Source organism: Punica granatum, chromosome 8, assembly GCF_007655135.1.
Source record: "Punica granatum isolate Tunisia-2019 chromosome 8, ASM765513v2, whole genome shotgun sequence".
In the NCBI taxonomy this organism is placed as follows: Eukaryota; Viridiplantae; Streptophyta; class Magnoliopsida; order Myrtales; family Lythraceae; genus Punica; species Punica granatum.
The window spans coordinates 11,005,455-11,030,888 of record NC_045134.1 but is presented as its reverse complement, the minus strand read 5'-3'; the positions used below and the strand labels follow the sequence as shown (position 1 = coordinate 11,030,888).

Below are 25,434 nucleotides of genomic sequence, written 5' to 3'. Positions count from 1 at the left end.
TTTCAAAAGCTGCGTTTTCTTGAATTCATCCGATGGAAACGCGAGTTCCAGGAAGCAGGAAGAATGCTGCTTTTAAAAATTGTTTATGCGGTAGGATTTATGACTGCCCTTTTTTCCCATTTGTGGCCGAATAGATTTTTTCATAATTCCATCTCATGCAAATCTTCGTACATTTTGGGTGTATTAGTATCCAAAAGCCCATCCACTTCTAACTAATTCAATTTAAGTTTAATTATTTTAACTTTTTTGTCAAAAAAATGAAGTTTCAGCAGATTTTAAAAATCATACACAAAATACCTAACAATTTCTGAGTATTAGCACTTATTTTTTAGTAATTATATTTCAGCACTTCTCGTTCAGCAACGACACTCCCAAACCAAGCCTAATGGTATTTTGTTATGTCATATAACAAGATATAATAACCTAAAATTTTGTCATAATTTGCTGAAAAGTCTGGTAATCCTTAAATTAAAAGGGTTAGTTTTGTGCTGACAAGAGATTAGTGAAAAAGAAACTTTTTTTTTCCTTTCCTCTTTTCTTTTTTCCATAAAAAGTACTGAAAAGAAATTTCATGATAATGGAAATGAAGGAAGGACATTGTTAAGTCAAGCTTCCTGCCTCCTCTCATTAATTTTGCAACTACATACTAAAAATTAGGCCTAAGGTTTATATTAAAAATTTTCGATTGATTTGGATATGTTAGCTAGACCTCATCAAAGAAAGGAAAAATAAAAGGGGTAGGGAATATCATTTCAATCGTATTTCCATTTTGATATAAGAAAACTCTTTCCAAATAATTATAGTTTCAGGCAATGAGGTTTGATACGTGTTGAGGTCAGAAATATCTGGTCTTGATCACGTACAGGCCACGAACCACAAGTCTCGAGTCTCCACGAGCAACTCGCAAAAAGAGGAGTCTCAATCTCTCCCTTTCCGATGCTTAAATGAGAGTATGTACGAAAAAGTAGAGAGAATTGAACTTGGTTTAGGGGTACCTGATGTTTATAGAGATTCATGAGATATTTGTATCGGGATATTGTAATCTATGACTATATATAACAAATAAATATATTTGCCTAATATGGGATTAGATATAGAATAATATCTCATATGATATATTGACAGAATATTCTAGAGATAATACCACAGATATTACGAGATATAGATAGAGAAATATATTCAATAGGATTTAATTACCTAATTTGGAGTATCAACATGGGTCAAGGACGATAATTATAGTTTCATAATGAGTATCAATGTCAAAAGACTTGCTCATAACGTGATGAAAGACCTACTCGAAGTAAAGACTTCGATCCTAACGCGAATGAAGACTTCTCATTAAAGGCATTGCCTATAACACGATCTTGATCTACTCCTGCAACCTCTCAAGCTCAAGGGAGTGGGAGGCTTATATTAGGGACCAAAAAATTGGCCCGACCCACAAAAAGGGGAGGATCAAGGGGAGTCTCGGTAGAAACAATATACATTTATCAACATGAAATGTTAATATGCATGTAGAAGGGAAATCATTGAAAAAAATGAACCGCTTTCTATGGATGAATATAGGATTTCTTTTGAAAAAAAATTCAGAATATGAGGAAAGGACAATATAGCCTGATCGTATCAATGCAAAGGTCGTGATTCAATCTCATAACGTGAATATAGGACTTGAACAGCAAATGGGGGCCTCGATCCATGATCCACGTTCCATGCTATGAGCTGTTAGATTAACTTAAAAGTACTAATGAAGCTATTCTAATTAACAACTTTGCGGCCTAGTAATTACATATCACTTCACGTGACCTGAGAAGCTCATCACATGAACAATAATTAATCTTTCAAAATCTACACATGTTCGACAGCCTGACAAATTGATGAAGTTGTTCTCTTACTTGAATTTAATTAAAAAAGTAGAGAACCGCTAGGTCAAACGTCCGGTTTACGCGTTTCTTTGAACAGAATGCTTCATATAGCGATTGCGTCATGTGAAAATCGACATGCATATATATAGATATATATATATATATATATATTTGTATATAAAAGGAAAACTACAAAATCAAATAGGCATATGCACAAAACTACAAAATCAAATAGGCATATGCACAACTTACATTAATAAAACAATATAAAATAATTGCAAATGAAAGAAGAATTCCAGCCTAAAGTTACTTGCAAGAAGACAGAATGGGGACAAAAATAGGGAAGTGAGAGAGAGCGAGTGAGAAGGGAGTTTAGTGGATGATTATTATTAAGAAATTATCATTATAATCCTAACCAATGATTTTATATATTGAATTATATATACCACGGGTGATTTCGGGAAGTGAAAGTGTGATGAACGGGGTGTTTTGATTTTAAAGCTAATCACCTTAAAAAAAAAGAAGATATTTGCACTTTTTTTTTAATAAAGAACCTTTGAAAAATAGTATAGAAATGCACCACATTTATATTTTTTCTTAAATATAACACAACATTTGAAGAATAGTATAGAAAGACACAACATTTGCACTTTTTCCTAAATATAGCATGACCTTTAAAAAATAGTACAAAAAGACACGTCATTCATGTTTTGTTGTGCATCTAGCACGATGTCAATTATTCCATCATATTGTAACGATAACGGTTAATGTGAAGCTAACAATGCTACGTGGCACAATATGATTGAACGAGCACCCCCACAAGGTTTTATTTAATTAAAAATAATTTAAAAAATTAAACGAAAAGAAAGGGGATTCAACTTAATAAGAGGAAAGGGGGAGGGGGCCGACAGTGATGGCTACGCTAATAGCTACCATCTCCCAATTGGGGTCGTCGGTAGCAACAGGATCCCAATTATGTGGGTGGTGGTCGTAATCGGGATACCCACTGCCAAAATCGAAAGAGCCACAAAATTGGGAGCTTTTTCATTTCGGCGGTAGAGGACCCTGATTGCTCCCTCGCAATCTATAATCCGCTCCTTTCTTTTCTTTTAAGAAAAAAAAGTCTTCTTTTTAAATTTTCTTATTTTTTAGAATTAATTTTTAATTAAATAAAAATATGTGGGACTCACTCGTCTAATCATGTTGTGCCACGATACGCCATCAGCTATTGCTCTTACATTTGACGAATAATTAACGCCGTACTAGAATAGTAGCTAAACTTCAAGGTCGTGCCTTCATATGCTATTTTTTAAAGATCGTGCTATATTTAGGAAAAAAGGCAAAGGTCGTGCACTTTTGTACTACTTTCAAAAGGTCATATTATATTTAGGAAAAAATGTAAAGGTCGTACATTTCTGAGCTATTTTATAAATGTCGTATTATATTTAGGAAAAAGTACAAATGTCGTGCTTTTCTGGGTAATTAACACTTGATTTTATATTAGTATTGATATGGCTATGGGTACATATTTTATTACTAATAGAATTATGCAGCAATGAGAAATGAGGGGAAACTTCCGAGCTAGGATAGCCTTCATACATATTAAACCTATAGTTGGCTTAAGTCGTGAGCTTAGAGGGTTATATTATACTGACATGCATATAACTTATAGTGATGAGGGCTCATTTCCTTTTGCACTTATTCATTACACGCTCAAATTTCGTGGCAATACATGCCAACGCAATCAATTCTTGACGTTTAGGTTGTCGTTTATTATTCCTTTGCTCTTTTCTAACCGCTACATGCGTGTTGTCTTGGATCACAACAACAGAATGTTTTACTCCATTCATGACATGATCGATAGAAACATGTTTTATTACAAAATCGGTAAAACACTGAAGAAGGAATCGAGCAATCCAATTGACATTTGTAAACAGACAAGTTCACAAAATTGGTTCACAGTAATAGTGACAAAACGCCGTCGTTTCTCTTACCACAAAGTAACTCAATTTCACCAATTAAGTTTCTTTGTTTTTCTTTAATCAATTTTCCGGTGAATTCTTTACTGAATTAGATCGATTTATTTCTTCTACTGGGAAAAGCTTATAGGTTTGATTTAGGTAGGCCGAATTAAATGAGCACGATAGTAATAAATGCAAATGGACGCAACTCCATCGCATGCATCCTCTTACGCCACGATTGGCAATACGACGTGCTCAAACAAGAGTCGCCAATGGAGCAAACTAACACGTCATCATATGTCCTGAATATTGGAGAATCAAAAACTTGATGCGGCTGGTGAAGTGTTACGAGTTGTTGACGCAAAATTATACCGTTCTCGATTTGATTCTTATCAGTGAAATTTCTGTATCTATATTTGTCTTTCACTATTCTTGTATTAGGCCATATTCCTTTTTAACGACCCAAAAAAAAGAAGAAAAAAATGTTGGAAAACATATGCTTCCTTTACTTTTTTCGGGTTTTTTTCAGGAATTTTTGTGGCCATAACATAACAAAGATATATTGTATGAAGACGTTGAGCTTTCAAGGCAAACTGCCAAGTTATATATCGAATAGCAAATCCCGTATCCTATTTGTGGGCCAACCAAACTAGCTAGAAACACACCCCCAAAGTCTAGTGGTCCCGGTGACAGTTGCCTTGATATCCCGAGTTCGAGTCGCCTCCCGGGCATAAGCAATTCTCCTAAGGCAAGGCTTCTGTGTGATGTCTGTCAGAGAAGCCTATAGGGAGATCCACACGAACCGGGGATGTGCCCTGATGGTGGGCTGTGCCCGGTGAGAGTAACTATGTCAGCCAAAGCTGTCAAAGATCAGGGTGCGATTGCACATTAATCCAAACATCAATTAAAAAAAACTAATTAAAAACACATATTTATTGATTTGATTTATGCTAGTATCGAATTCATCATTTCTTTCTATAAAAGGGTCTATATATATATACTATATAGATCAGCGTATAAATTAATGCATGTACGCACAGTATATACTGGCCAAAACAAACATTTTAATATGCGGCAGCATGGCCAAAAATGTTCGAGTTGTACAAAAAAAAAAGATAATAATCTGACTATCAACTCGAATTTTAGTCAGGCAAATTAATCTCTAGAAACTTTGAACATAGTAAAATGAGGATGAAAAGACATTTACAATTAAATGCACTCTGTGACATATTATCTTGAGCCGTTTCCTAACCCCTTTTTTTATGAATTTCTCATGTATATATATATTCCTTTTATGAGACGTAAGATTTTGTTTATCTCATGCAGAATGTTGCTTTTACACACACGAAAAAAAAAAACAAGAAGAGCCTATAAAAAAGTCATCATCCTTTAAGTGTTTTCTTAACGGAAAAGGACAAAGAAGATCATATTTCGAGTCTACATCGTCATCAGTTATAAGAACTCTAATCAGTAGGCATAAATATAGAAGGCCCATCGGCATGTTGCATCGACAATTTGGTGGTCCTGCAAATATTTCGTGTAACAGTGAGAGACACAATCGCATCACTTGAAATTCATGCCCTAAATATTTGAAAGCTGCTTTACGATTATATCTTACACATCAAGTCATCAACCTCCGTAGAATGTCCATTCGGTTAAGCGATGCAAAAAGTCATGCAGTTTTCTTGCTTTTTCAAATAATATTCCGAGGCAATTAGAACGCCGCAAAAGCATTTGGACTTGGGATTTAATTAGGAATGAGCACTTTAGACTTTGACATTATTAGTAAAATTAGATGTGACATTAAATGAGCAAATTATGACATAAGAGGGGGGGAAAATATCAAAGAAATAAAACCATGCTGCTAGAAACAAGAAGTTGGCGCAGGAGCATATATATATGTATATATAGCAACAGGTTTTGCCCTTCCTTTTAATATTTCATGGGCAAATTTTATCAAGAATTCACCTCCTTTATAAGCAAAAATCGTTTATCAAGAATTCACGAAAAATAATTTTTTGTAAATGCACTTGGCCTAGCATAAAAAACTTGTATCGGCTCGGGCAAAAGTCAGACTGGATTATAAGTACTAGAAATTTGGATCATTATAAAAAAAGGAAACGGTACGAGAAATTCACGACGTGGATATAGAAAATTGGAAATTGTTCTTTTGTTGCAGTCAAAGTTCTCTTGAGAAAGCTATTACATAATAATGAGGAAAGAGAGAAAAAAAAAACAAAAAGGAATAGTTTCCTTGAAAAAGTCAATGCCCGAGTTATCAATCCGTTATCAAGGTTGATTAATTCACATTGTTCGACATCGATTTTTTTTAAAAAATAAAATTTCGAATATAAATTTTATGAGAAAAAAATTTATGATATTTAAAATATTTTATTTTTTAAATTTGAATTAGTCAGAATCTATTAAACTTTTCAAAATTAATTGATGTAAAAAATAGAGTCAATGCCTGAGTTAGAAGAAAGCATCGGGAAATCCCAGAGGAGAGGAAGTCGTCTCCTTGGTATTTCCAAACTGTACAGCCGACAGGACCGAGCGATGCGTCGACATTTGAACGGTTGGTTTGTTTAATTAAATCCCTCAGCAATTAATTGATCTGTACATATGTACACACAGCTCATGCATGTGTTGGAGTTATGGGGTAAATAAAGTGCGCTTCTACCTGTACAGTACAGCGAGAGAACTGTTGGTGGTGATCCGAAAATTCAATAAACTCCAATTAATCAATCAGATCAATTTATTTAGAGATAAATTTCTCACAATATAAATTTTTTTCACTCATAAAATTCAAACTCAAGATCTTATTTAAGGAAAATAAGTGTTGAATCGTTTGAATCAATTCTCGTCGATTACAAGCTCTTAAATTGCCTCCAGTTTGGATACTCATACTGTGACGACTCCATTCCGGGGTCGCACTAATATGAGAATATTACTTATGGCTGAACCGGTGGGAAGCTTTGTGGTTCTTTGGTGTAGACCAGAACTAAACAAATATGCACCGTATCATGCTACAACCGCGATGAACCGTGTACTTTTTATGAGTTTTTTTTACCTCATCTTAAATTTGACAAACGTATTTATTCTATAATAAAAAATTTTGATACACCTGCGACGAGGCCACAAGTATATATATTAGACATTTCATGGATCATATTGATTGGACCAACTTGGAATGGAATTATTATTATACGAATAAGTGAAGTGGAGGGATAAAATAAGTGGGCGATTGAGAAACCTGGCCTAGTTAATGGTTTTGAGGACTTATTAAAATCATCTATTGGTTAAAAAGGCACAATACAATATTAATGTTATTCGCCTAAAAATTAAGAGGTTTCAAATTATATTTTCATCGTGATACCATTTGCATTTATTATTATAATTTTTTTCATTTTCTTATACTAGGTTCATATACTCCCTTTTCAACCCAAAAAATATATTTATATTATATCATTAACTTCACCAATTACCCAAAAAAAAAGCAACTTTCAGAAGCTAGAATCGGATTAGCTTAAGATGCTGCATTTTGAAAAGTTAAAAATGAGAGAAAACCTCAAAAAGTTAAATCCCTAGGTTCGACCACCGGAAAAAAAAAAAAATATATATATATATATATATATATATATATACACCTAGGTTGGACGTGCATTGCTGGCTTGAGTCCGGATCGCTTGGAGATGCGGATTAGTCGAGGTGCACACAAACCAGTCTGCACTCCATTTGATAGCTAGCAAAAGGTAAAAAGAAAAAAAAAAGAAATGAGAGGAAAAAAATTGGAATGTGTTTAAACTTCCATGGCTGACATGAATTGATGGGCTGAGTGGCTTTTCTGAGGAAATCAATGTTCGGCTTCCTTCTCCTCGTGCAAACAAAAGTGAAAATGGGCCTCACGAGAGTCGCTTTAGGCTCCAAAACAATTGCTTTCCATTTGGTTTTGGGCTTATTGTCCTCTTCCTTTAAGCCACAGCACTACAACCTATCCATCCTATTGACTAAAATCCTGCATACATTTCAAGATCAGGCTCATATATGCCATATTATTTTGGTACGGAATCTTGCAATGGAATGCACATCTCATCTTTCAACATTATTCCTTTATCTAGATGCATCAACGAAGGTGGCAACGGACGTCAATTGGGAGGAACTTTTTCTTCGACTTGATGAATGTGTTCATTCAAAATTAAAAATAGAAAATGCTCAATGAGCAGGTTCAATTTCTATAACAGTGTCTCAAGGAGCAGGTTCAATTTCTTAACTAGATTTTATCATGCATTCTGGATTATATTTAATAATGAAAATTTTCTCCCAACATCGTTATATTTCATGCTATCAAACTTTTACATTCCACTCATCGTGCCTCCTGGAAAAAGGCTGCATTTGTGTGTAGAAACTAATATTAACTCATAGTTAGAGATTAATCCCGTGCAGCTGCGAGGGAGGAAAGTATGTACGGGCGATGGTAGCTAGTCGACCAGCCAGACACTACATCAGCTAGCTAGGCGAGGTCACCGGCAACTCCTCTGACTGTTGACAATGTCGTCGGAAGGCAGATGGTTGGTCACTGAGTCCCCAGCTCCCCTCTCCCTCGCTGGCGTCCTCTTCCTTGCTTTTCCGGGTTTGAGGAAAATAAGACTAATTTGCAATTTGAAAATTTGAGGGGCTATGCTGCAGATAACCAAAAATATCACCCCCAATTTAAAAATAATATTTTCAGCACCACTTAATTCGTCATTAAAAATATAATATTAAGCTAATCTTCTATGCCGTGCATTGCATGGATTTATTTTTATATATTTATTGATATTTGTTATTGAAATTATTCTTGTGTTATTTAGGAAAAACAAACTTATTAAGAATTGAGAATTTTCAATAATTAATACTGATAAAAGTTAGACTAACTTTTAAAATAATTTTGCAACCAATTGTCTTATTTAATATTAATATATTACTTTTTCTGATGGTTAATATGCTAATATACTTATTTAATTGTTAAGGCGTTACAAAAAATTATCACATATAGCAGTTAGATCCTTTTTATACAATCTTCATTTTGCATGCTTTTCTAAAGTAATATTTTGTGCATCCTTACTTTCAAATATTATTTATATACTTTAATATTTCCATATGTATATGAATTAGTGGTTTGTGATGTTCAGTGTGTCTCATATTCAGCGGAAATCCCGAACACCCGAAGACCCAAAAACGAAGATGAAAATAAACTGAAGACAAGGAAGAGCATTCAGCACAATCTGCTGCAGTGCGATCCAAATGTGCCTCACGTGGAACAATGAACAGAGGCGACAAGCAGTCGTGCCTTGAGGCCAAGTGCCAGATTTGTCGCCATTTTGTTCCTGTTTTGGCCGATTTCGTTCCAACTGAAAATGTATTAAATGGATAAAAATCTTTGCAGGTGGTTTTAGGAATATTTTGAATATGTTCTAGAGGATATTTGGGGTCTTGAATTCATAAATACGAGATGAGCCTTATAAGATAATAACGTGTGTGAGATAGGGAAATCGCATGTAATTTTCTTGGTAATTCTCGAATTTACTCTCTTAAGAGTCTTTAAGGGTTCGTAGAGTGAGAGAATTGTAATAATTAAGATGATTGTAAGGTTCTTGGGTTGAGTTTTATAACGAGGGCTGGAAAATACGAATGTGATCCCGTGAGTGTATAATTTTCAATTTATTCAATCTAGTGGGATCTGCCTGCTTGTCCGTGGATGTTTCTCTCAACTTGAAGATTTTACCACATATATCCAGGTGTTTTTTCTTCTCTCTTCTCAGTCCAAATTCGTTGGATCGGCACGCTTCTCCAATATGTGATAATTTCTTCCTATAAATATTGTAAATGAAATAATTTTCATAAATTTTGTTATTTTTATAATAATAATTTGATTCTTTTTGCAAATAATATGCTTCTTAAAACAATGAATATCTTCAATAAATAGTTCTGCCTTTCAAATTTTAATCATTGATAAAGTCAACTAATTTGGTTTGTTTAGAAATTATTTTGCAACTAATGGTTTCTATTAGTATGCATTGCATATAAACTCGCCATATGTTGGAGGGATTTATGACAAATATGTAGGTCAGAAACTTCTCTAACAAACTTGAATTATACATTTTTATCCTCATTTCAAATAATTTAATTTTTATACATGATAATAAGTTCATAAAATTAGTGGCTTTTGATAATTTATTTTAGTTATATATATATTATGAATTGATTTTTTAATATAAGTTATTTCAACATCTAATTAAAATCCAATTTTAGAGCTTAATTATTATATATATTATAGAATCTAATTGCATTTTAATTATGAAAGTCTTGTACAATTTAAATGGTTTATTGCCTTACGTTTGCGTACTTATACTACGAGCTCCTTAATATTCGACTCAATTAAACAACTCAAGTGTTTCAACGAAGTCTTTTCTTACATAATCTATAAAATATATTTGTTAATTTCAATATTTTATCGATGACATATTGATAATTCGATTCATGTGTTGCTTCAAATATCTTAGGTCATATTACATTATTTATAAAAAAGAATATTTGTTTAATTTCAATAATTTCTGTATGACATTATCGATAATTTGATTTATATATACTTCCCATAGCCTTTTTTATGTGTATATTGTATGTTCTAATTTTAATTAATATGGCCCTATTAATGCAAAATTGAGTCAATTTTACGATATATAGATGATCAGGTCAAAACTTGAAAATAGAATAGTTTTGGGGTGTTAAGTAAATACAACATTTTTAGCACTTGTATACTCATCTTGACAAAACAAGATTAGCATATTTTATTATAGTACTTGTATCATTGAATCCTTAAAATTTTAGCATTTACCTTTGTATACTTAAAATTAAGGTAAAGGAAAAAAAAAGTGGGCGTAGTGCAGTGACACACATTCTGGTAATTAAGATATTTCAAGTTCGATTCTTGTTGTGAGACTATCTGTGTATGATTCATGTATTATCTCCATAATTATTGGGTACGATCAGTTCAAACATTATTTTTTAATAGAAGTCCTCAATACTTCATACTTGATAGTATATTTGGTCGGATGAAATTGTAATTCAATTCGAGATAAATGATATGAAGGAAAATGAAATTGCAAGGCCCTCGTCTGCTTGCCTTTATTATCTAGAATTGTCATTCCATATATAGGTCCTTTACATGCCCGTCGTCACGGTTACAACTACGTCACGAGCAAAAATCATGTGATTCTACCTTATTATTACCTGGCTGATATCGGGCCAAGGAAGACAGATTGGTCCCAACTGCAAGATAACAGTCGTGCCGACCTAGAGCTACCCTTGACCTAAGCTCACAAGCGCATCCATGGCAAGCCTTCCCTTGAGATCATGAAGGCTTGTCGGGGCATCGCAAGCTTAGAGCGAGCTAATTAACCCCGCCGGGTCGCGTCTCCATGAAGGGATTGCCCTATATATTTGAGGTTGAGGCGAGCCCTTCGTGAAGTTCAGTTCTTCCAGGCCAAGGAAATTACGTCCGTGTGGTGACTGCCGGCGGCCTTATGCGGAGCAGGGGCCTCGAGCTCCTTCTAGTTTTTTATATTAATATTTAAAATGAATAATTATCAAATAAAATCCCATGAGTTACTCTCTTCTATTTAATCTTTGTTTATAGTTGTTTCAAGTGAATCAAACAAAGAAATTCTAATTACCAATTTTTCAAATCAATTTGCTCCAAGTAACCATACATTTTACCTATAAAATACAATCTAATCTGACCACGGAAAGATATTGTTACTATTTATTCCCCCAATAATTGGCTCACCTTGGGAGGTGTGTAATCTATTTCCACGATTGGGTTAGCAACTCCTCCATGATTCCTTGTAATCGTGTAAGAAAGTTTCCGTCTAACTTGAAGGAGAGAGTTAAAAAGAATTCTTTCTTGGTAAAACATTCAATGGAAGAACCTTCTATGCACGACCATTAGTTCCTTTTTTTTTTTATTTTTCCTTTTAATATCATGAAATACTCTCAGTCTATTGACCCACAATAACATCCGCTTGTTCCAATTATGACGTCATAGATACACTTCACTCATTAATTTGCGCTGCCATAAACGAACTTTATGTTTGGTGCAGCGATTTCAAACTCATTGAAAGTATCTCGTAATTGGAGTCGGACCTATATATATCGGAAATTAATTTCAGCCGAGAAATTAAAAATACCTCAAGCATATTACGGGAAAAATTCTCCTATTGACAGCGTAATATTTCGATTAGCCACGCATCGTGGCTAAGTTACGTCACTTATAAAAAGCAAATATCTCTCCCCCCACTTTCTCTCATTTCATACATATCTACGCTTATTTCCTTTTTATTATCTTATTTTATTATTCTATATGTAATTGTATAATTTTCGATCAATTTTCACATTGAGTGGGTACCCTAACTGATTTCATTAGCAAAAATATGTTCTAAAAATCAACTATTTAAAATAAAATACGTGATAGCCAAAAAGAGGGCATGCCATGTCTTAAGGGAATAGTAATTTGGCACATGCAATATCCATGCAGCCCACCCAACACAGCCTACGACTCTTTAACGTAACCTTGAGAACAAGGATACGTAGTTTGGGTTCCATTCGTTTAATTTGGTTCTCTGCTGCAAAAGAGGGGAAAAAAAATTAGCAAAGAAACAAAGCAAGCAAATCAGCACATGATCTCTCCAAATCATAAATAGATAGCCGAAACGTCTCAACAATTCAATTACCTAGAGGTTTGACTTTTTGCCAATTTTGTTATACAAGGAAGTATATGAGAATATAGTACAGGACACGAGGAGAAGAAAAAATGAAGAGGCACGAAAAGATTGACTACTAATAATAACCCATGATTTCTTGATTCAAGATCGACAGAAGAGTTACTATTCTAAATCCATTTTTTTGTTGATTTAAATACAAATCCTAAAAAAGAAAAATTAGGGCCGTTTGGATTTAGAGTTAAAAGTTACTTTGATTTTGATTTTAATTTTGATTGTGGAAAAGGACAAATGAGATGTAATTATAAATTTGACTTGGGAAATGTGTATTTTTGTTGTGTAGTGTGTTGAGTTAAAGTTAAAATCGAATTTCTGGGAATCCAAACGGGAAGAATCCTTCTATTTGAATTCTAGGGAGTTTAACCTAGCGGTAAGGAGAAGCTTAAGTATCCACCCGATCCCAAGTTCGAAACCCCTTAGAGCCACCGGAGCGCCTTTCGCGTGATTACCCGTTCCGTGCACCGCTAGGGTTTCACGAAGCCTTGGGGATTAGTCGGGCGAAGCCCGGATATCCCAGGTTAGAAAAAAAAAAATCCTTCAATTTTTTGTCAATATTTAGATCTATGACATGAGTAACGATAGGTGGTGTGGCATGTAAGAATTGCGAAGATAATCCACGAAATTTTGGTTCCGGCAAGAACCGACTGTCGGTGGTGAAGTAACAACTAATGTACACAATGTTGACGGTTTATCTTATACTTTACATCAACACTTCAAAAAAAAGCTGTGTGTCTACCCAATTGCTTAGCATACTCTAACAAATGTTTTATGCAAAGTCAAAACCATATATAGGATCATTCACACCAAGAAGTTCGACAATCATCCCCCAACCATATATGTTCATCATCTTACAACCTTAACACAATCATATATCCTTCACCTTTGCCCACCTAATTAATCTCCAACATCATTAATCCTAGAAGAAATATGGAAGGACATGTGACAAAATCTTCTGTGCTTTATGGAGACAAGAAGAATGATCTCTTCTTCAATAAGATCATTTCGAGAGCATCCTCCATGGGCTGCTCGTCTCGGGGCAACTACTATTACCGGAGCCACGAGGGTGTCCCGTTTGAGTGGGAGATGGAGCCAGGGACGCCCAAGGACCCTCCAAGGGCCGCTGCTCCCCTTCCTCCCCTCAGCCCGCCTCCTGCGGTCCTCAGCCTGTCCCTCCCGAAGCCATGCATGGAAGACCGCGACCAGCCTAGGAAGGAGTTCCCCTCAAGTTTAATGAGGCTCGACGCGTGGAAGAAATTAATCAAGAAGTATCGGCTGCCCAAGTTCAAGAAGGAGGTGAAAAGAGTGTACGGCGATGAAGATCAGCACAAGGTCAACAAAACCAGTCGTGCATCGGACGTCGATAAGTTTGAAGACAGTTTCGACTTCTGGAGCTCCGATCCAAGAGATGATTTCATGGTTTCGCCGGCACGGAGTTCGAATTCTTCATCAGGGTCGTCTTTGTCCTTCCCCAATGGACCGGCTATGGAGTCAAACAGTGTTAGTTCTTTGCACGATCAGCCAAGGAGTTGTATTCCGTTTAAGTTAAATACCATTTTGGTTTATGTCGCAAAGAGAAGTTGACTTGGCCAAGGTAGTTTGTATTTTATATTGTACGGTAGTCAATAGAGGGCTTGGATCTATGCAAAAATTTCGTCTGTTTACATGTATTCCATGGAAAATCAATGTTATAGTATAAGGTATTAGATAAATCTATTGTCCATCACGAACCACTCACGACTTCCTGTAACCATCGAATCAACTTTTTGGATTATGAGCCTTGTGAACAAAAAGTTGATTTGACGATTGAAAGAAGTCTGAATTGGTCTCTTACCTTTATGCTTGTCAATTTAGATCGACGACCATTATAAATTGGTCGTGAATATCTGAATAGTACAAACCGGTCCGTGGAGCTAAGGTCCAAAATAGGGCAGAAACAGTGATGGTACGAGTCATAATCCATGATCAATTAACTACTGCATAAATGCTAAATTCGGTGTTAAATATTACAATCCTAACGGGGCTTATGCTTCTTTTGTAGCACCCTGACCAAAATGCCAGATGAACACCACCGTATCCACCAAGAGCAGAAATAGAATACGACTACGTACTTCAAGTGAGAGTGCATTCCCCTGCATCTCTTCCAGGAGTTTTCTATAATTTTAAGCTTTCAATGCTGTTTTGTCTGCTGGCGGCGCCATACACTCTTCGCCGTGTTTGGCAAATCACTTGCAAAGTTGTCATGCAATATTAATTATAAGAGAGATTCGTAGGCCTAATAGTGGATGAGGAATAGAGGGGTATAAGAAGTCTCACGTATGAGATCTAGAACAGTAACCTTTAAACATCTTGGTTCGTGATCGAGGGAGAGCAATTACACCAGACTCCTTTCTCAAGCTATCATACGGTTTAATCCACGGTTCCAGAAATCACAGGCGAAAAGCAGACAATGCTTTTTTAGGACCCAAGACCAAAAAAGTTAGTTTTGTGATTTCGGAACCACAAGGAAAAAGTACATAAGAGCTAATAGCCTGCTACAAACTTGACTGCAAAAAGAATATCAGATATCCCGACACTCTAAACCGCATGGAAATGAACAATTTGTTTTGGTTTTGCCATTGTTTTGTAGGCCTATTTGTGGTGCATTTTTCATCTTTCACTAAACAAATTCAAATAACAGAAACTTCAATAAGAATTAGCAACATATAACAAAGATCAATTGTATGATATGATCCGAAATAAACAACTATGTATCAAAAAGCGAACATTGATAGCAAATCAATCTATAGTCAAAGCATCCGATAATATTTATGTAAACTAACAGAACCTACTCTGTCAAAAGCATTACCCATCCCCAAGTCTCGCCCGTGGCACCTTCAAATAGGAAATGAAATACTTGGCATATATATTAATTAAGACAACTTTTCGTATAAGTTCATTTAATGTCCCGTATGTACCAGAGTACCTCAAGCTTACAAGTCCTTCTCAGCAATGGCATCATCGGCCTACAAATATATTAGAGCAAAACAATCATTCTGAAAGAAAACAGAAATGGGAAGACAAAATCTTCATCACTTTGAAATAAATCATCTGCCTCCATTAAAATTCTCCCGACTCTGAAGTCAACAGAAGCCTATGATCAATCATTTCAGATGGCTAATGCAGGAACTATGACATTTTTTCCAGACTATACAGCAGTAGCAGCAAAGCAAAAGGATAGAAAATCTTAAAAGGAGATGCGCGTTGGTCTATTTGTCAAACTCGAAATGACAAATGATACGTAAGCTAGGAAGTATCACGGGGCTTTGCAGTTTCAAGCAAACAAATGAACAGAAGCTTCTACGCCCTCCAGAAGATGCAGATACGTCTAACAAAACTATGCTAGGAATTTACGAGAATTCCAAGTATTGTTTTAAGAATTTACGCATAGCTTCTACGCCCTCCAAAAGTTATACGAGAATTTTTACCTTTGAAGAATTTACACGAGAATTCATTTGCTTAAAGAGCATCTCAACTGCAGCCTCCGACTTTTGCACCTTTTCAGTCAATGGTCGAATTTCTTTGTCCTTTTCTTTTTCGTCTAGCGCGAACAAATAAGCAATTTTGATGGATCAGAGAATTGTAAGATTCAGTCACCAGAAGAGCATATTGTTTAAGCCCTAGGAACGAAAAACTGGAACCAGTGATTCCGTAAGCTCAACTAACGGAGCAAAACCAAAATTGGAGGGAACACGCAAAAATAAATAAATAAATAAATAATTCAACCGATGACTTTCAATGTCTTTACAGTTAAACCACCTAAATTTGCTTTCATGATGATCTACTTGCTCACGAAGGACAAATTTGACAGAACACATCGGTTCAATATAACCGGGAGGATTTCAGCGTAAAGGATAGAGCCACACTAAACAACCTTGCCAAACTTATGTCACGTGTCAAAAGCTACAGGATCAAATTGCAAGACCGGTTCCTCCGATAATCGAAGTTCATCAACTGAAACCTCGAAGCAAAATATGGACGGATCTCAAGCGGTTGGGCTGAATGAAGTCGGCCATTCAAGGGGAGTAGGAGAAGGACACTAGCTCCACCGAGATGGAGAGAACAAGTACCTGTGGTCTATCACCGACGGACTTGGACCTGAGCAGCTGCATCAGGAGCCCGACGGCTCTACATGATGGAGTATTACTCCATAGATGGGCCAGTGATGACGGACGAGGGCAGCAATCCTTCCGGCGTTGGTAGCTATCAGAGCTAGGCCAACGGTTTCTTCAACATCAACTCCAACTAAGGATAAATTTGCGCGGGAACCTGAAATTTTTCGGAGTGGTTTTAGAGTGGTGGTTCAATGGAAATCCAGCCAAGAAGAAGAACCGATGGAGTTTGTATCAAACCACTAGTTCATTGATTAAATATTTAGTGCGTATTACACATTCACTTTTGGATGAGTTAGAACCAATCAAAATGAATTTAAGTGAGAGTATGTGCGGCAGTTGTTGGCCCAGTTTATTCAATTATATGCATTCTTATTGAATATTACTCAGCCAAATAACTGTGTAATACTCACTGAATATTTGTTGTTTATAGAAATGCAGGCCTAATGAGCTTCTATTGGGGCTTTTATTATGTTATTGGCCGTGGTTTCTTTGCGCAAATTTGAGATTGATTGATTAAGAAAGAAAAGGAAAACGACGATTTTTAAAACCCTCTTAGAATTTCCTATAAAGATGGATAGTGAATGTGATTACCGAATAGATTTTTGAGGTTATAAAGCAGTGATTTTTTTTTGAGTGCATCCTATTACCCAGAAAGTCCAAAGAGCTTGACTAATACAATTCGAACTGGGTCGTGTTACTAAGAGATAAAGTCCTCACAATATGGAATTTTTTTTATTCACAATATTCGAACCCTAAACCTTATTTAAAAAGGAACAAGTGTCAAATCACTTGAACCAACCTATATCGATTAATGATTTTTTTATTTTTTTATTTTTGATATTTGTAATTTTTTGATATTTTAATTGAAAATACAGGAAAATTAGTAGTTTGTATATAACAAAGTTTAACTTTAGAAAAAGTTGTGGCAGTTGTAAAATGAAATGTTTCCCTAAATAATAGTATAAGATATAAGATATAATATAGAAATTATAAGATAAGAATTTTTTCGGTAAGAGATAAGAATTTTTTCTGTCAAATAAGATAAGTATAAACATATAAGATTAATCACTATTTTGTAATAAAAAAGATTAAGCACTATTTAAGGATGAATAATCGGGTTTTGAAATATATTTTCATAAAAAAGACTCATATGTCTAGTAAAGAAAACAACCGGAGGGTTCAATTCTACAGAGAAAAAATTCAGATTACTGCAAAAATAAAAAATAGGGAGAAATAAACTTGCGGGAAATTGCAGGGAAAAATGATGAAAATTCGAAAATAAAATGGAACTGTTTCAGTTTGCTCGTTGTCGAGCATGATAAAGTAAGGCAAGGGTTTAGGAATTTTGCTCCGTCGGAGAGATTTAGAGTGAGGACTGAACGATGATGCTCGGAAGCCAATTTGATGGCGCAGCGGCCTTTTCTGGCGGCAGTTTGGTGCCTTCTCAGACCACTCAGGCCACCACTCCATCCGCCTTCACCCCCGCCAAAGTAAGCTAGTCTCCAAGGATAGATTGAGGGTCTGAGGGGACAGTTGCCCCCTAAAATTTTGATGTTATGAAAATATTTATATGTTATAAAGAAATTTATATATTATGGTTTAATTTGTAATGAAAGTTTTTATGTTCGTCCCCCTTAATTGGAAGCATTGTCATTCTATGTCCCCTCGAAGAGTTTGTCCCCCTTAATCGAAATCCTGGATCCGTCCCTGCCAGTCTCCATCCTCTTCCTCTCCCTCCCCAGTCGGATAATCTTTGTTCATATACCTCGGCTATAGTTTCTCTGGACGCTCTCAAGGGGAAATTCCAGAAAGGTTGGCCCTTTGAGATGGAGTTGATCTCTGTTGAATTTGTTCCTCTGTCACCGCTTATATACATATATTTTTATCGGAGGGACTCCCATTCACTTAGCAAACAAAAGAATCGATGCTGGATAGATCGAAATCGGAGCCCTGTTGACATTTGAGTCTATCCTTATTTTTTCTAATATTACCCGAGAGATCTATGTGTTGCGTTGAGATTTAGATCCCACATGAAAAGGTTAAGAGAAATTGAATGCGCTTATGTACGATTGAGTTTCACAATCTATCGGTTCAAATTTTTGCGTTGAATTTTACACGATATTAAAGTTAATTTTAATAATAAATGACTCCCATAGTTTTTGGCCTATGGCCGCACGCATTCTCGATCTCTCTAACTCCTTTTTCTCTTCTTATTTTAATGGTTTTTGGCCTATGGCCGCACGTATTCTCAATCTCTCTGACTCCTTTTTCTCCTCTTATATTAATTTTTTAGACGTTGTTTTCTCGACATTGTGATGGATAATGAAATCCTCTATGGGTAATAACTGATGAGTCATTAGCGCACCCTTGCTAGATTGTGACCCTTTTGTGTATGCCATTTTAGTGGTTGCTTGTGAAGCTTGGTCAACAGCAGTAACTTGAAGCAAACCTGGAAGTTGAAATCAACCGATAATTGGCTGCACGTGAATTAGAAACAGAGGAGTATGTAGTAATTTTCTGTCAATCTTGACATGGAAACATCAAAGCAGTGCTAATAATTACACTCCTTTTGTGTATGTATACATACGTCCATGTGCTTACACACAGGAGTATGTAGTAATTTTCTGTTAATCTTGACATGGAAACATCAAAGCAGTGCTAATAATTACAATCCTTTTGTGTATGTATACATCCGTACATGTGCATATATATATATATATATTATACAGTTGGTCGGATTTATTACCTTGATCAGAATAAATTGTCTATGACCATGAGCTATGCATCTGCCAGATGTTTGCTGATAATTGGAAATGAGTTGAATCAGTTTTCTGGGGCATCTTGCGTTTATACGGTTTGAAGCATTGGAAACCAATGAAGTGGAAGGCATCTTGTATTTTTCTAATCCTCTCTTATTCTATTTTCTTCAAGAAAGTTTATTTTTCATCTGAATACTCTCACAATTCCGGTGTTGTTAATGTGTACTGCCTTTGAAAATTTTCCTCAGAGGACATAATTACAATATACCATTTTCCATCGACAAAATTTATGTAACTGAGACATGAACGAAGAACTAGCTTAGAACTATTGATCGTTTTGTTCATTACATTGGATTGTTAGTATTGTGTAATCTTGGAATTTTCACTAAATATGCCAAATTTAATAATTCCTTGTACCTATGAATTTTAGACTTTTAGTTTTTCAAATGGATTCTGTTTGGAGTTCTGTGAGTATATCTTCTCATAATTACATGCATCTGCTTTTGTTTGTGCGTTTCAATAAAGAATTTCTGGAACATGTTGTATACAGCACGAAGGATTTAAAATGGATTCTCTTGCTTGAAGCTCCTTCCTCAAGTTCTTGTGCCTAGTTGAATGTTTTGCTTGTAAGTTTTATTTCTTACTAAATTCATTTCAATTCCATGGCAGCTAAATGGAATCAGCACTGTTCCAGCACATATAAACACTACTTTCTATAGCAGGAAAAAAATTGCACTAATATTGGACGTAAAAATGTACTCTCTGGGATTCACCCCAAAAAGAAGAATGTACTCTCCGGGAGCCCAAGCTCAGTAACACAGATGTCATCAGCTATGACTGTCAAGGAACTTCTCGATGACGACCGAAAATGCTGCAAATCCAGCACAACCCGCACATGCTGCTTTTGGACCACCTGTGAACAGAAAAGCATACACATATAGAGTCATTCCTATGGAGCAAAACAGTTTTACCCACCTAAGCTACATCTCACCTCAACTCATACATTTTGTGTTTATATGCGAGTGAGATCCTCAAAAGAGAAAGTAACATCATGTAACACCACTTAAGTTGGCCAGCCTTTAAATAGATGAGGGAGCAAGATTTCTATACTAGAAGGAATGGCACATCGTTATAATACATGGAAGCCACCAAGGCCAAACTAAAACCAAAGCACTAATTTGTTCGCTTCCAAGTTGGTAGACCTGTCTGCTCGTCCTACTTGAAGTTAAGCAGGGCGGGCTACAGTTTCATTTTCTCACGCTATCAGCTAGCAGATGGAGCAGCAGCCATCCTCCTAGTTCTTTCCAACGTTGCAGATTGAATCTTAGTACGACATTTGTAAGGCAATGCGCACCAGCTACTCATGCAGAACTTCAAAAAAAAGGACAAGTTCAGGGATGCGCAACTAGCAGCTACCTTTTGCAGATATTGCACCGCCCGTGACACACCCAGCGATGACTGTATTTGTGGTATCATGTTTTGCCCTGGCCTGCAAATATTGATTCAGAATCATCAGCAGGAAAGAGAAGAACTTCAGCCCTGTGCAAATTTAACATGTTAATGGAATTACTCATGAAAGGAAGAAGGGAAAAACTTCTTACACCTTTTTTGATAAGATTAAGACAGAATGTGCGGAGAAAATTTCTATTCTACGTGTACCTTCTCAACAACACACTCTGCAGCCGAGAAAACAAAGCCCATAACAGCAAATGCTTTCGCTGAGCTCCAGCTCTTCCGGCCCATTTGCTTGGCAGCATAAATGAACTGCTGCTTTCCCGTCATCTCATCCTGCATTACAGGATTGTCCAGAGCACCAAGCAACAGACCCATAGCTAGCCCCAGCCCACCTCCTGCAGAAATTCCATGGGCGGAAAAAGAAAAACACAGATCAAATGAATGAATATGTACTCTAAATTTTCATTAGACTTCAAGGGGCGTGGTTTCCCTAACAATGCATGGCATGCTGAGGAGAAGTAAGAAAAGTCTTCATTGCCAAGAAAAATAAATACCCAACCAGTTTCCCTTTATACTTAGTACGATTCGGGAAAACAACCCAGTAAAAAATCATCTTTAGCTAATCGTTTAAACATAATGCTGTGTATAATCGCTGAGGAAACATGTGAATGGCACAGTATAGTAGCTAACTCCCCATAAGCTAAGCGGCTGCAAGAACATGTCACAGGACAAGACCTTAAGAACCAAAATACAAACTCATGTCACCTTCACTAATTTTACATTCAAACAAATGGCCAGCGTTCGCACGGCAAAAGAACATATAACAGGGTATGTTTCTGAGACTTAATGTTGGGCAAAAATGTCCTTTCAAAGAAACCAGACTAGAGAAAGCACGACCTATCGGTATACGATTGATCTCATCACGAAATTTTGAAGCTCTAGGTGGGGGTTGGGGAGGCGTCTTACCCATTACTCCACTTACAACACTACGGACCGCACAGTTGTTCCAGATATCTTGGCCTCGAATCTCCTCCGCCGTCGGCAACCTCAGGGGCTTAACCTGAGGCTTTTCGGCTGCTCCCGACTCCGGCAGAGAAATGTCACTGCTCGGTTCAGTCGCGGAGCTGCTACTACTAGCCATTGTTTCTAACCTGAATCAAGAAACCGCGAGTGCTGTCAAAACAGGTTGCCAAGCTATCTACTTGTAGAACAAATCGATATAGTATAGTAGTTTGTTTTGCCCCCATGCCCAGCTGAAAATTGAAGCTTTTCCCCTTAAAATCAAAGGGACTGATGAGTGAAGTGAGGACCTCGGATCGGGTCGGACACTACAAGCTGAGAAGCAGCCGGGCCTGTTCGTTCTGTTCTTCCACGTCGAGGCAAGAAAACTCGACGATGGTTTCTTGCCGTGAGGAGTGAAGGACGATGCCGAGATGAAGATTAACGACGAGTGGCCGAGTCACAGAGGGAATCTCTCTCCATTCTCCGGTGAGGAGGGCGTCGGCGGGAGAACGAAGATGAAGAACAGAAGTCTGCTCTGAGTTTGACGAACGATTTGATTCTTGGACCTTGGAGGCCTCGAGGGTTTCTGCTCTCTCATTTTTTTCATTATTTATTTTATTTAATTAAAAAAGAAATAATATTAATATTAATATTAATTTATTATTATTACTATTAGTATCGTCGTCCTCGTTATTATTATTATTATTATTCAATTTTTTAATGAAGAAGAAATTTTTGTCTCACTATTTTTTATTTTATTAGCCATAAATTAGAAAATGCATGAATTTAATTCAATAAAAAGGAAAATAAATTCATTTTTATATTTTTATAGAAATTTTTTGTCCAAACTTCATTAATTCATTGAAACGTAGCCCCTACATTTTACGTGTATTATCAATTTTAAAAGAATTTTTTTTTTACATTTGATATTATGTTGAATTACTGAATTGAACTAATTAATTACACACATAACAAAAACAAGAATTCAAAATATTTGGTCCCTGAAAGATTTCAAAACCTTGGGTTTGGTCCCTCAAAATATTTTGCCATTGTTTTCGTCCCTCAATATCCATTCCGTCTGATATTTTAGTCCTGCCGTCATCTTGCGCGTGTCAACCATGACGGAAATCTCACATGGCGGATGAGCTGGACGTAACACCGTTAACCAGCTCCCAAAATTGCCAAAAACGCAATTCCTCGATCGAAGCCCGCCCTAAACAATGAAAAGAAGTGATCACGAGGGAATCGGAGCCGACCTAGGACAAGCAGGCCCTGCTCGACTTCCTCAACCAAATCCCTCACTCCCCCGCCTCAACTAGACCGTCTACTCCTCCACCCGGGAATGGGTCGACGTCGGCTGCGACTCCAACCGGTCCTCCGCCTCCCCGGAGCCGACCTCGTGGGCCCCATTCCCCAACCAAATCCTTCTCTCCCCCCGCCTCAACTGGACCGTCTCCTCCTTCACCTGCGAATGGGTCGGCGTCGACTGCAACTCCAACCGATCCTCTGTCCTCACCCTCTACCTCCACGGAGCCGACCTCATGGGCCTCACCCCCCAACACCATCGGCCGGCTCGAGTCTCTTGCATCTCTTTCTCTGTTGGAGACGACAATGCCGTTGCCAGCTCCAACGGACATCCTCGGCTCTATTGCTCTTGTTTTGTCTATGACTGTAATTCTATTGAATTGTTGGCCGGTGGAATCGGAGCCAACCCAGGACAAACAGGCCCTCCTCGACTTCATCAACCAGATCCCTCACTCCCCCCGCCTCAACTGGACCGTCTCCTCCTCACCTGCGAATGGATCGGTGTCGGCTACGACTCCAACTGGTCCTCCGTCCTTTGCCTTCACCTCCCCGGAGCCGACATCATGGACCCCATCCCCCCAACACCATCGGCTAGCTCACCCAGCTCCGGGTCTTCAGTCTCCGCTCCAACCACCTATCCGGTCAAGTCCCCGATGACTTCTCCAACCTCACCCTGCTTTGCAATTAGGGCTTCGAATTTGGGGGTGCAAAATCACAATTAGGGCTTGTAATTGGCAAATTGGGGATTCTGGATAACATGCTTTCAGGGGGCATTCAACGCACCATTTCTATTGTTAAGTAAGAGGGGCTAACGACGCCGTTTTTGGTAATTTTGGGGTAGTTAACGGCGTTACGTCCAGCTCATCCGCCACGCGAGATTCCGTCATGGTTGGCACGCGCAAGATGACAGCAGGACTAAAACATTAGACGGAATGGATATTGAGGGATGAAAGCAATGGCAAAATATTTTGAGGGACCAAACCCAAGGTTTTGGAATCTTTCAGGGGCCAAAACCACACTCAACTCTAAAATAAATAAGCCACATAGCTCGGACTCGAGCTCGTCCCCCTAGCTAGCCTACTGCAAATTCAAGCCCTAGACCCAATCTCCAGATGAAGTCTAGTTGGTCAACGCAACTCTGAGTCCTAGGCCTAACCTCCAACTGTAACTTCGCTAACCTCGTGCCTGACATCGAGGTACATTTTTTCAATTTCTAAGTTTTAGAATTATTTATTCATGTATTTCTTTAATTTTTGCTTATTTATGAAAAATAATAAATTAACAGACTGCATTAAATTAAGTTTCATTATTATTGCTCGAAATAAATTGAAATTTTTTCTAAAAAGAAAACGTTAAATTTAGCTATTGGAAATGAACTAATAATTACATCTTATATGTATTATGTCATTAAAATTGATTTTTAGGAAAAATTATTAAGATCATTCTCCAAATTTATATGACCCTCAGTGTGATCGAGGAATTTACATATGAAGTTATCGAATTACAATTTTATTTTGTTATAGGAAGGTTCATGGCCCTAACAGGGTCCCGTTCATTTATCACTTAGCCTAAGTAGAAATATGTTGAAATTTCTTGACATAATATTGTTTAGATAATTTTTACTGTATAAGATCCTAGGTTAGTTGTCATGTTAGAATTATGGAGAAAAAGGATGGACTTTGGGGAAGGGGTAAAGCTTTTCAATACTGGGTTAGATTTTGTTTGTTGATTGATGCAGACCAATAAGGAGATTTGAGATTATTTATCGTCTATGACTGTAATTGACAAATTAAATGCATGCTTCAGTCTGGATGTTTGTCTATATCACTTGTGTTTGAATTTAATATTTTTAGATGGATATCCATCCACATCGGCCCTGAATATACAATAGGAATTATTCTGGTCCACGAGGTGTTAGGGCAGAATTCAAAGCTAGGGTAGCCACATTCATTAACGATTGTTAGGACCTATACAATTACATAATAGAAGGAACATGGCTATATGTCCATGCCTAAAGTGCGCTTTAAAGGCTGTTTTGTTATCACTAGGTAAAGTGATTTTTGATCTTATAAGTGCAGTGTCAAACTTGATTATTAGTATTGGACTCATTATGCGAAAGTTGA

At 36.8% G+C, this 25,434-nt stretch overlaps 2 protein-coding genes across 2 annotated transcripts; one reads left to right on the top strand and one right to left on the bottom strand.

Moving 5' to 3' along the window:
* Nucleotides 1-13,354: 13,354 nt before the first annotated feature.
* Nucleotides 13,355-14,355, top strand: LOC116189123. Its single transcript, XM_031518654.1, has one exon. The coding sequence runs from the start codon at nucleotides 13,567-13,569 to the stop codon at nucleotides 14,218-14,220; it is 654 nt and encodes a 217-aa protein (XP_031374514.1). The 5' UTR covers nucleotides 13,355-13,566; the 3' UTR covers nucleotides 14,221-14,355.
* Nucleotides 14,356-20,153: 5,798 nt separating this feature from the next.
* LOC116215949 (mitochondrial import inner membrane translocase subunit TIM22-4-like) lies at nucleotides 20,154-22,599 on the bottom strand. The gene is made up of 5 exons (XM_031551777.1): nucleotides 22,315-22,599; nucleotides 21,971-22,155; nucleotides 21,209-21,399; nucleotides 20,966-21,038; nucleotides 20,154-20,462 (listed from the first exon to the last, which is right to left on the bottom strand). The coding sequence occupies exons 2-5, from the start codon at nucleotides 22,143-22,145 to the stop codon at nucleotides 20,377-20,379; spliced, it is 525 nt and encodes a 174-aa protein (XP_031407637.1). The 5' UTR covers nucleotides 22,146-22,155; nucleotides 22,315-22,599; the 3' UTR covers nucleotides 20,154-20,376.
* Between the last annotated feature and the right edge of the window lie 2,835 nt (nucleotides 22,600-25,434).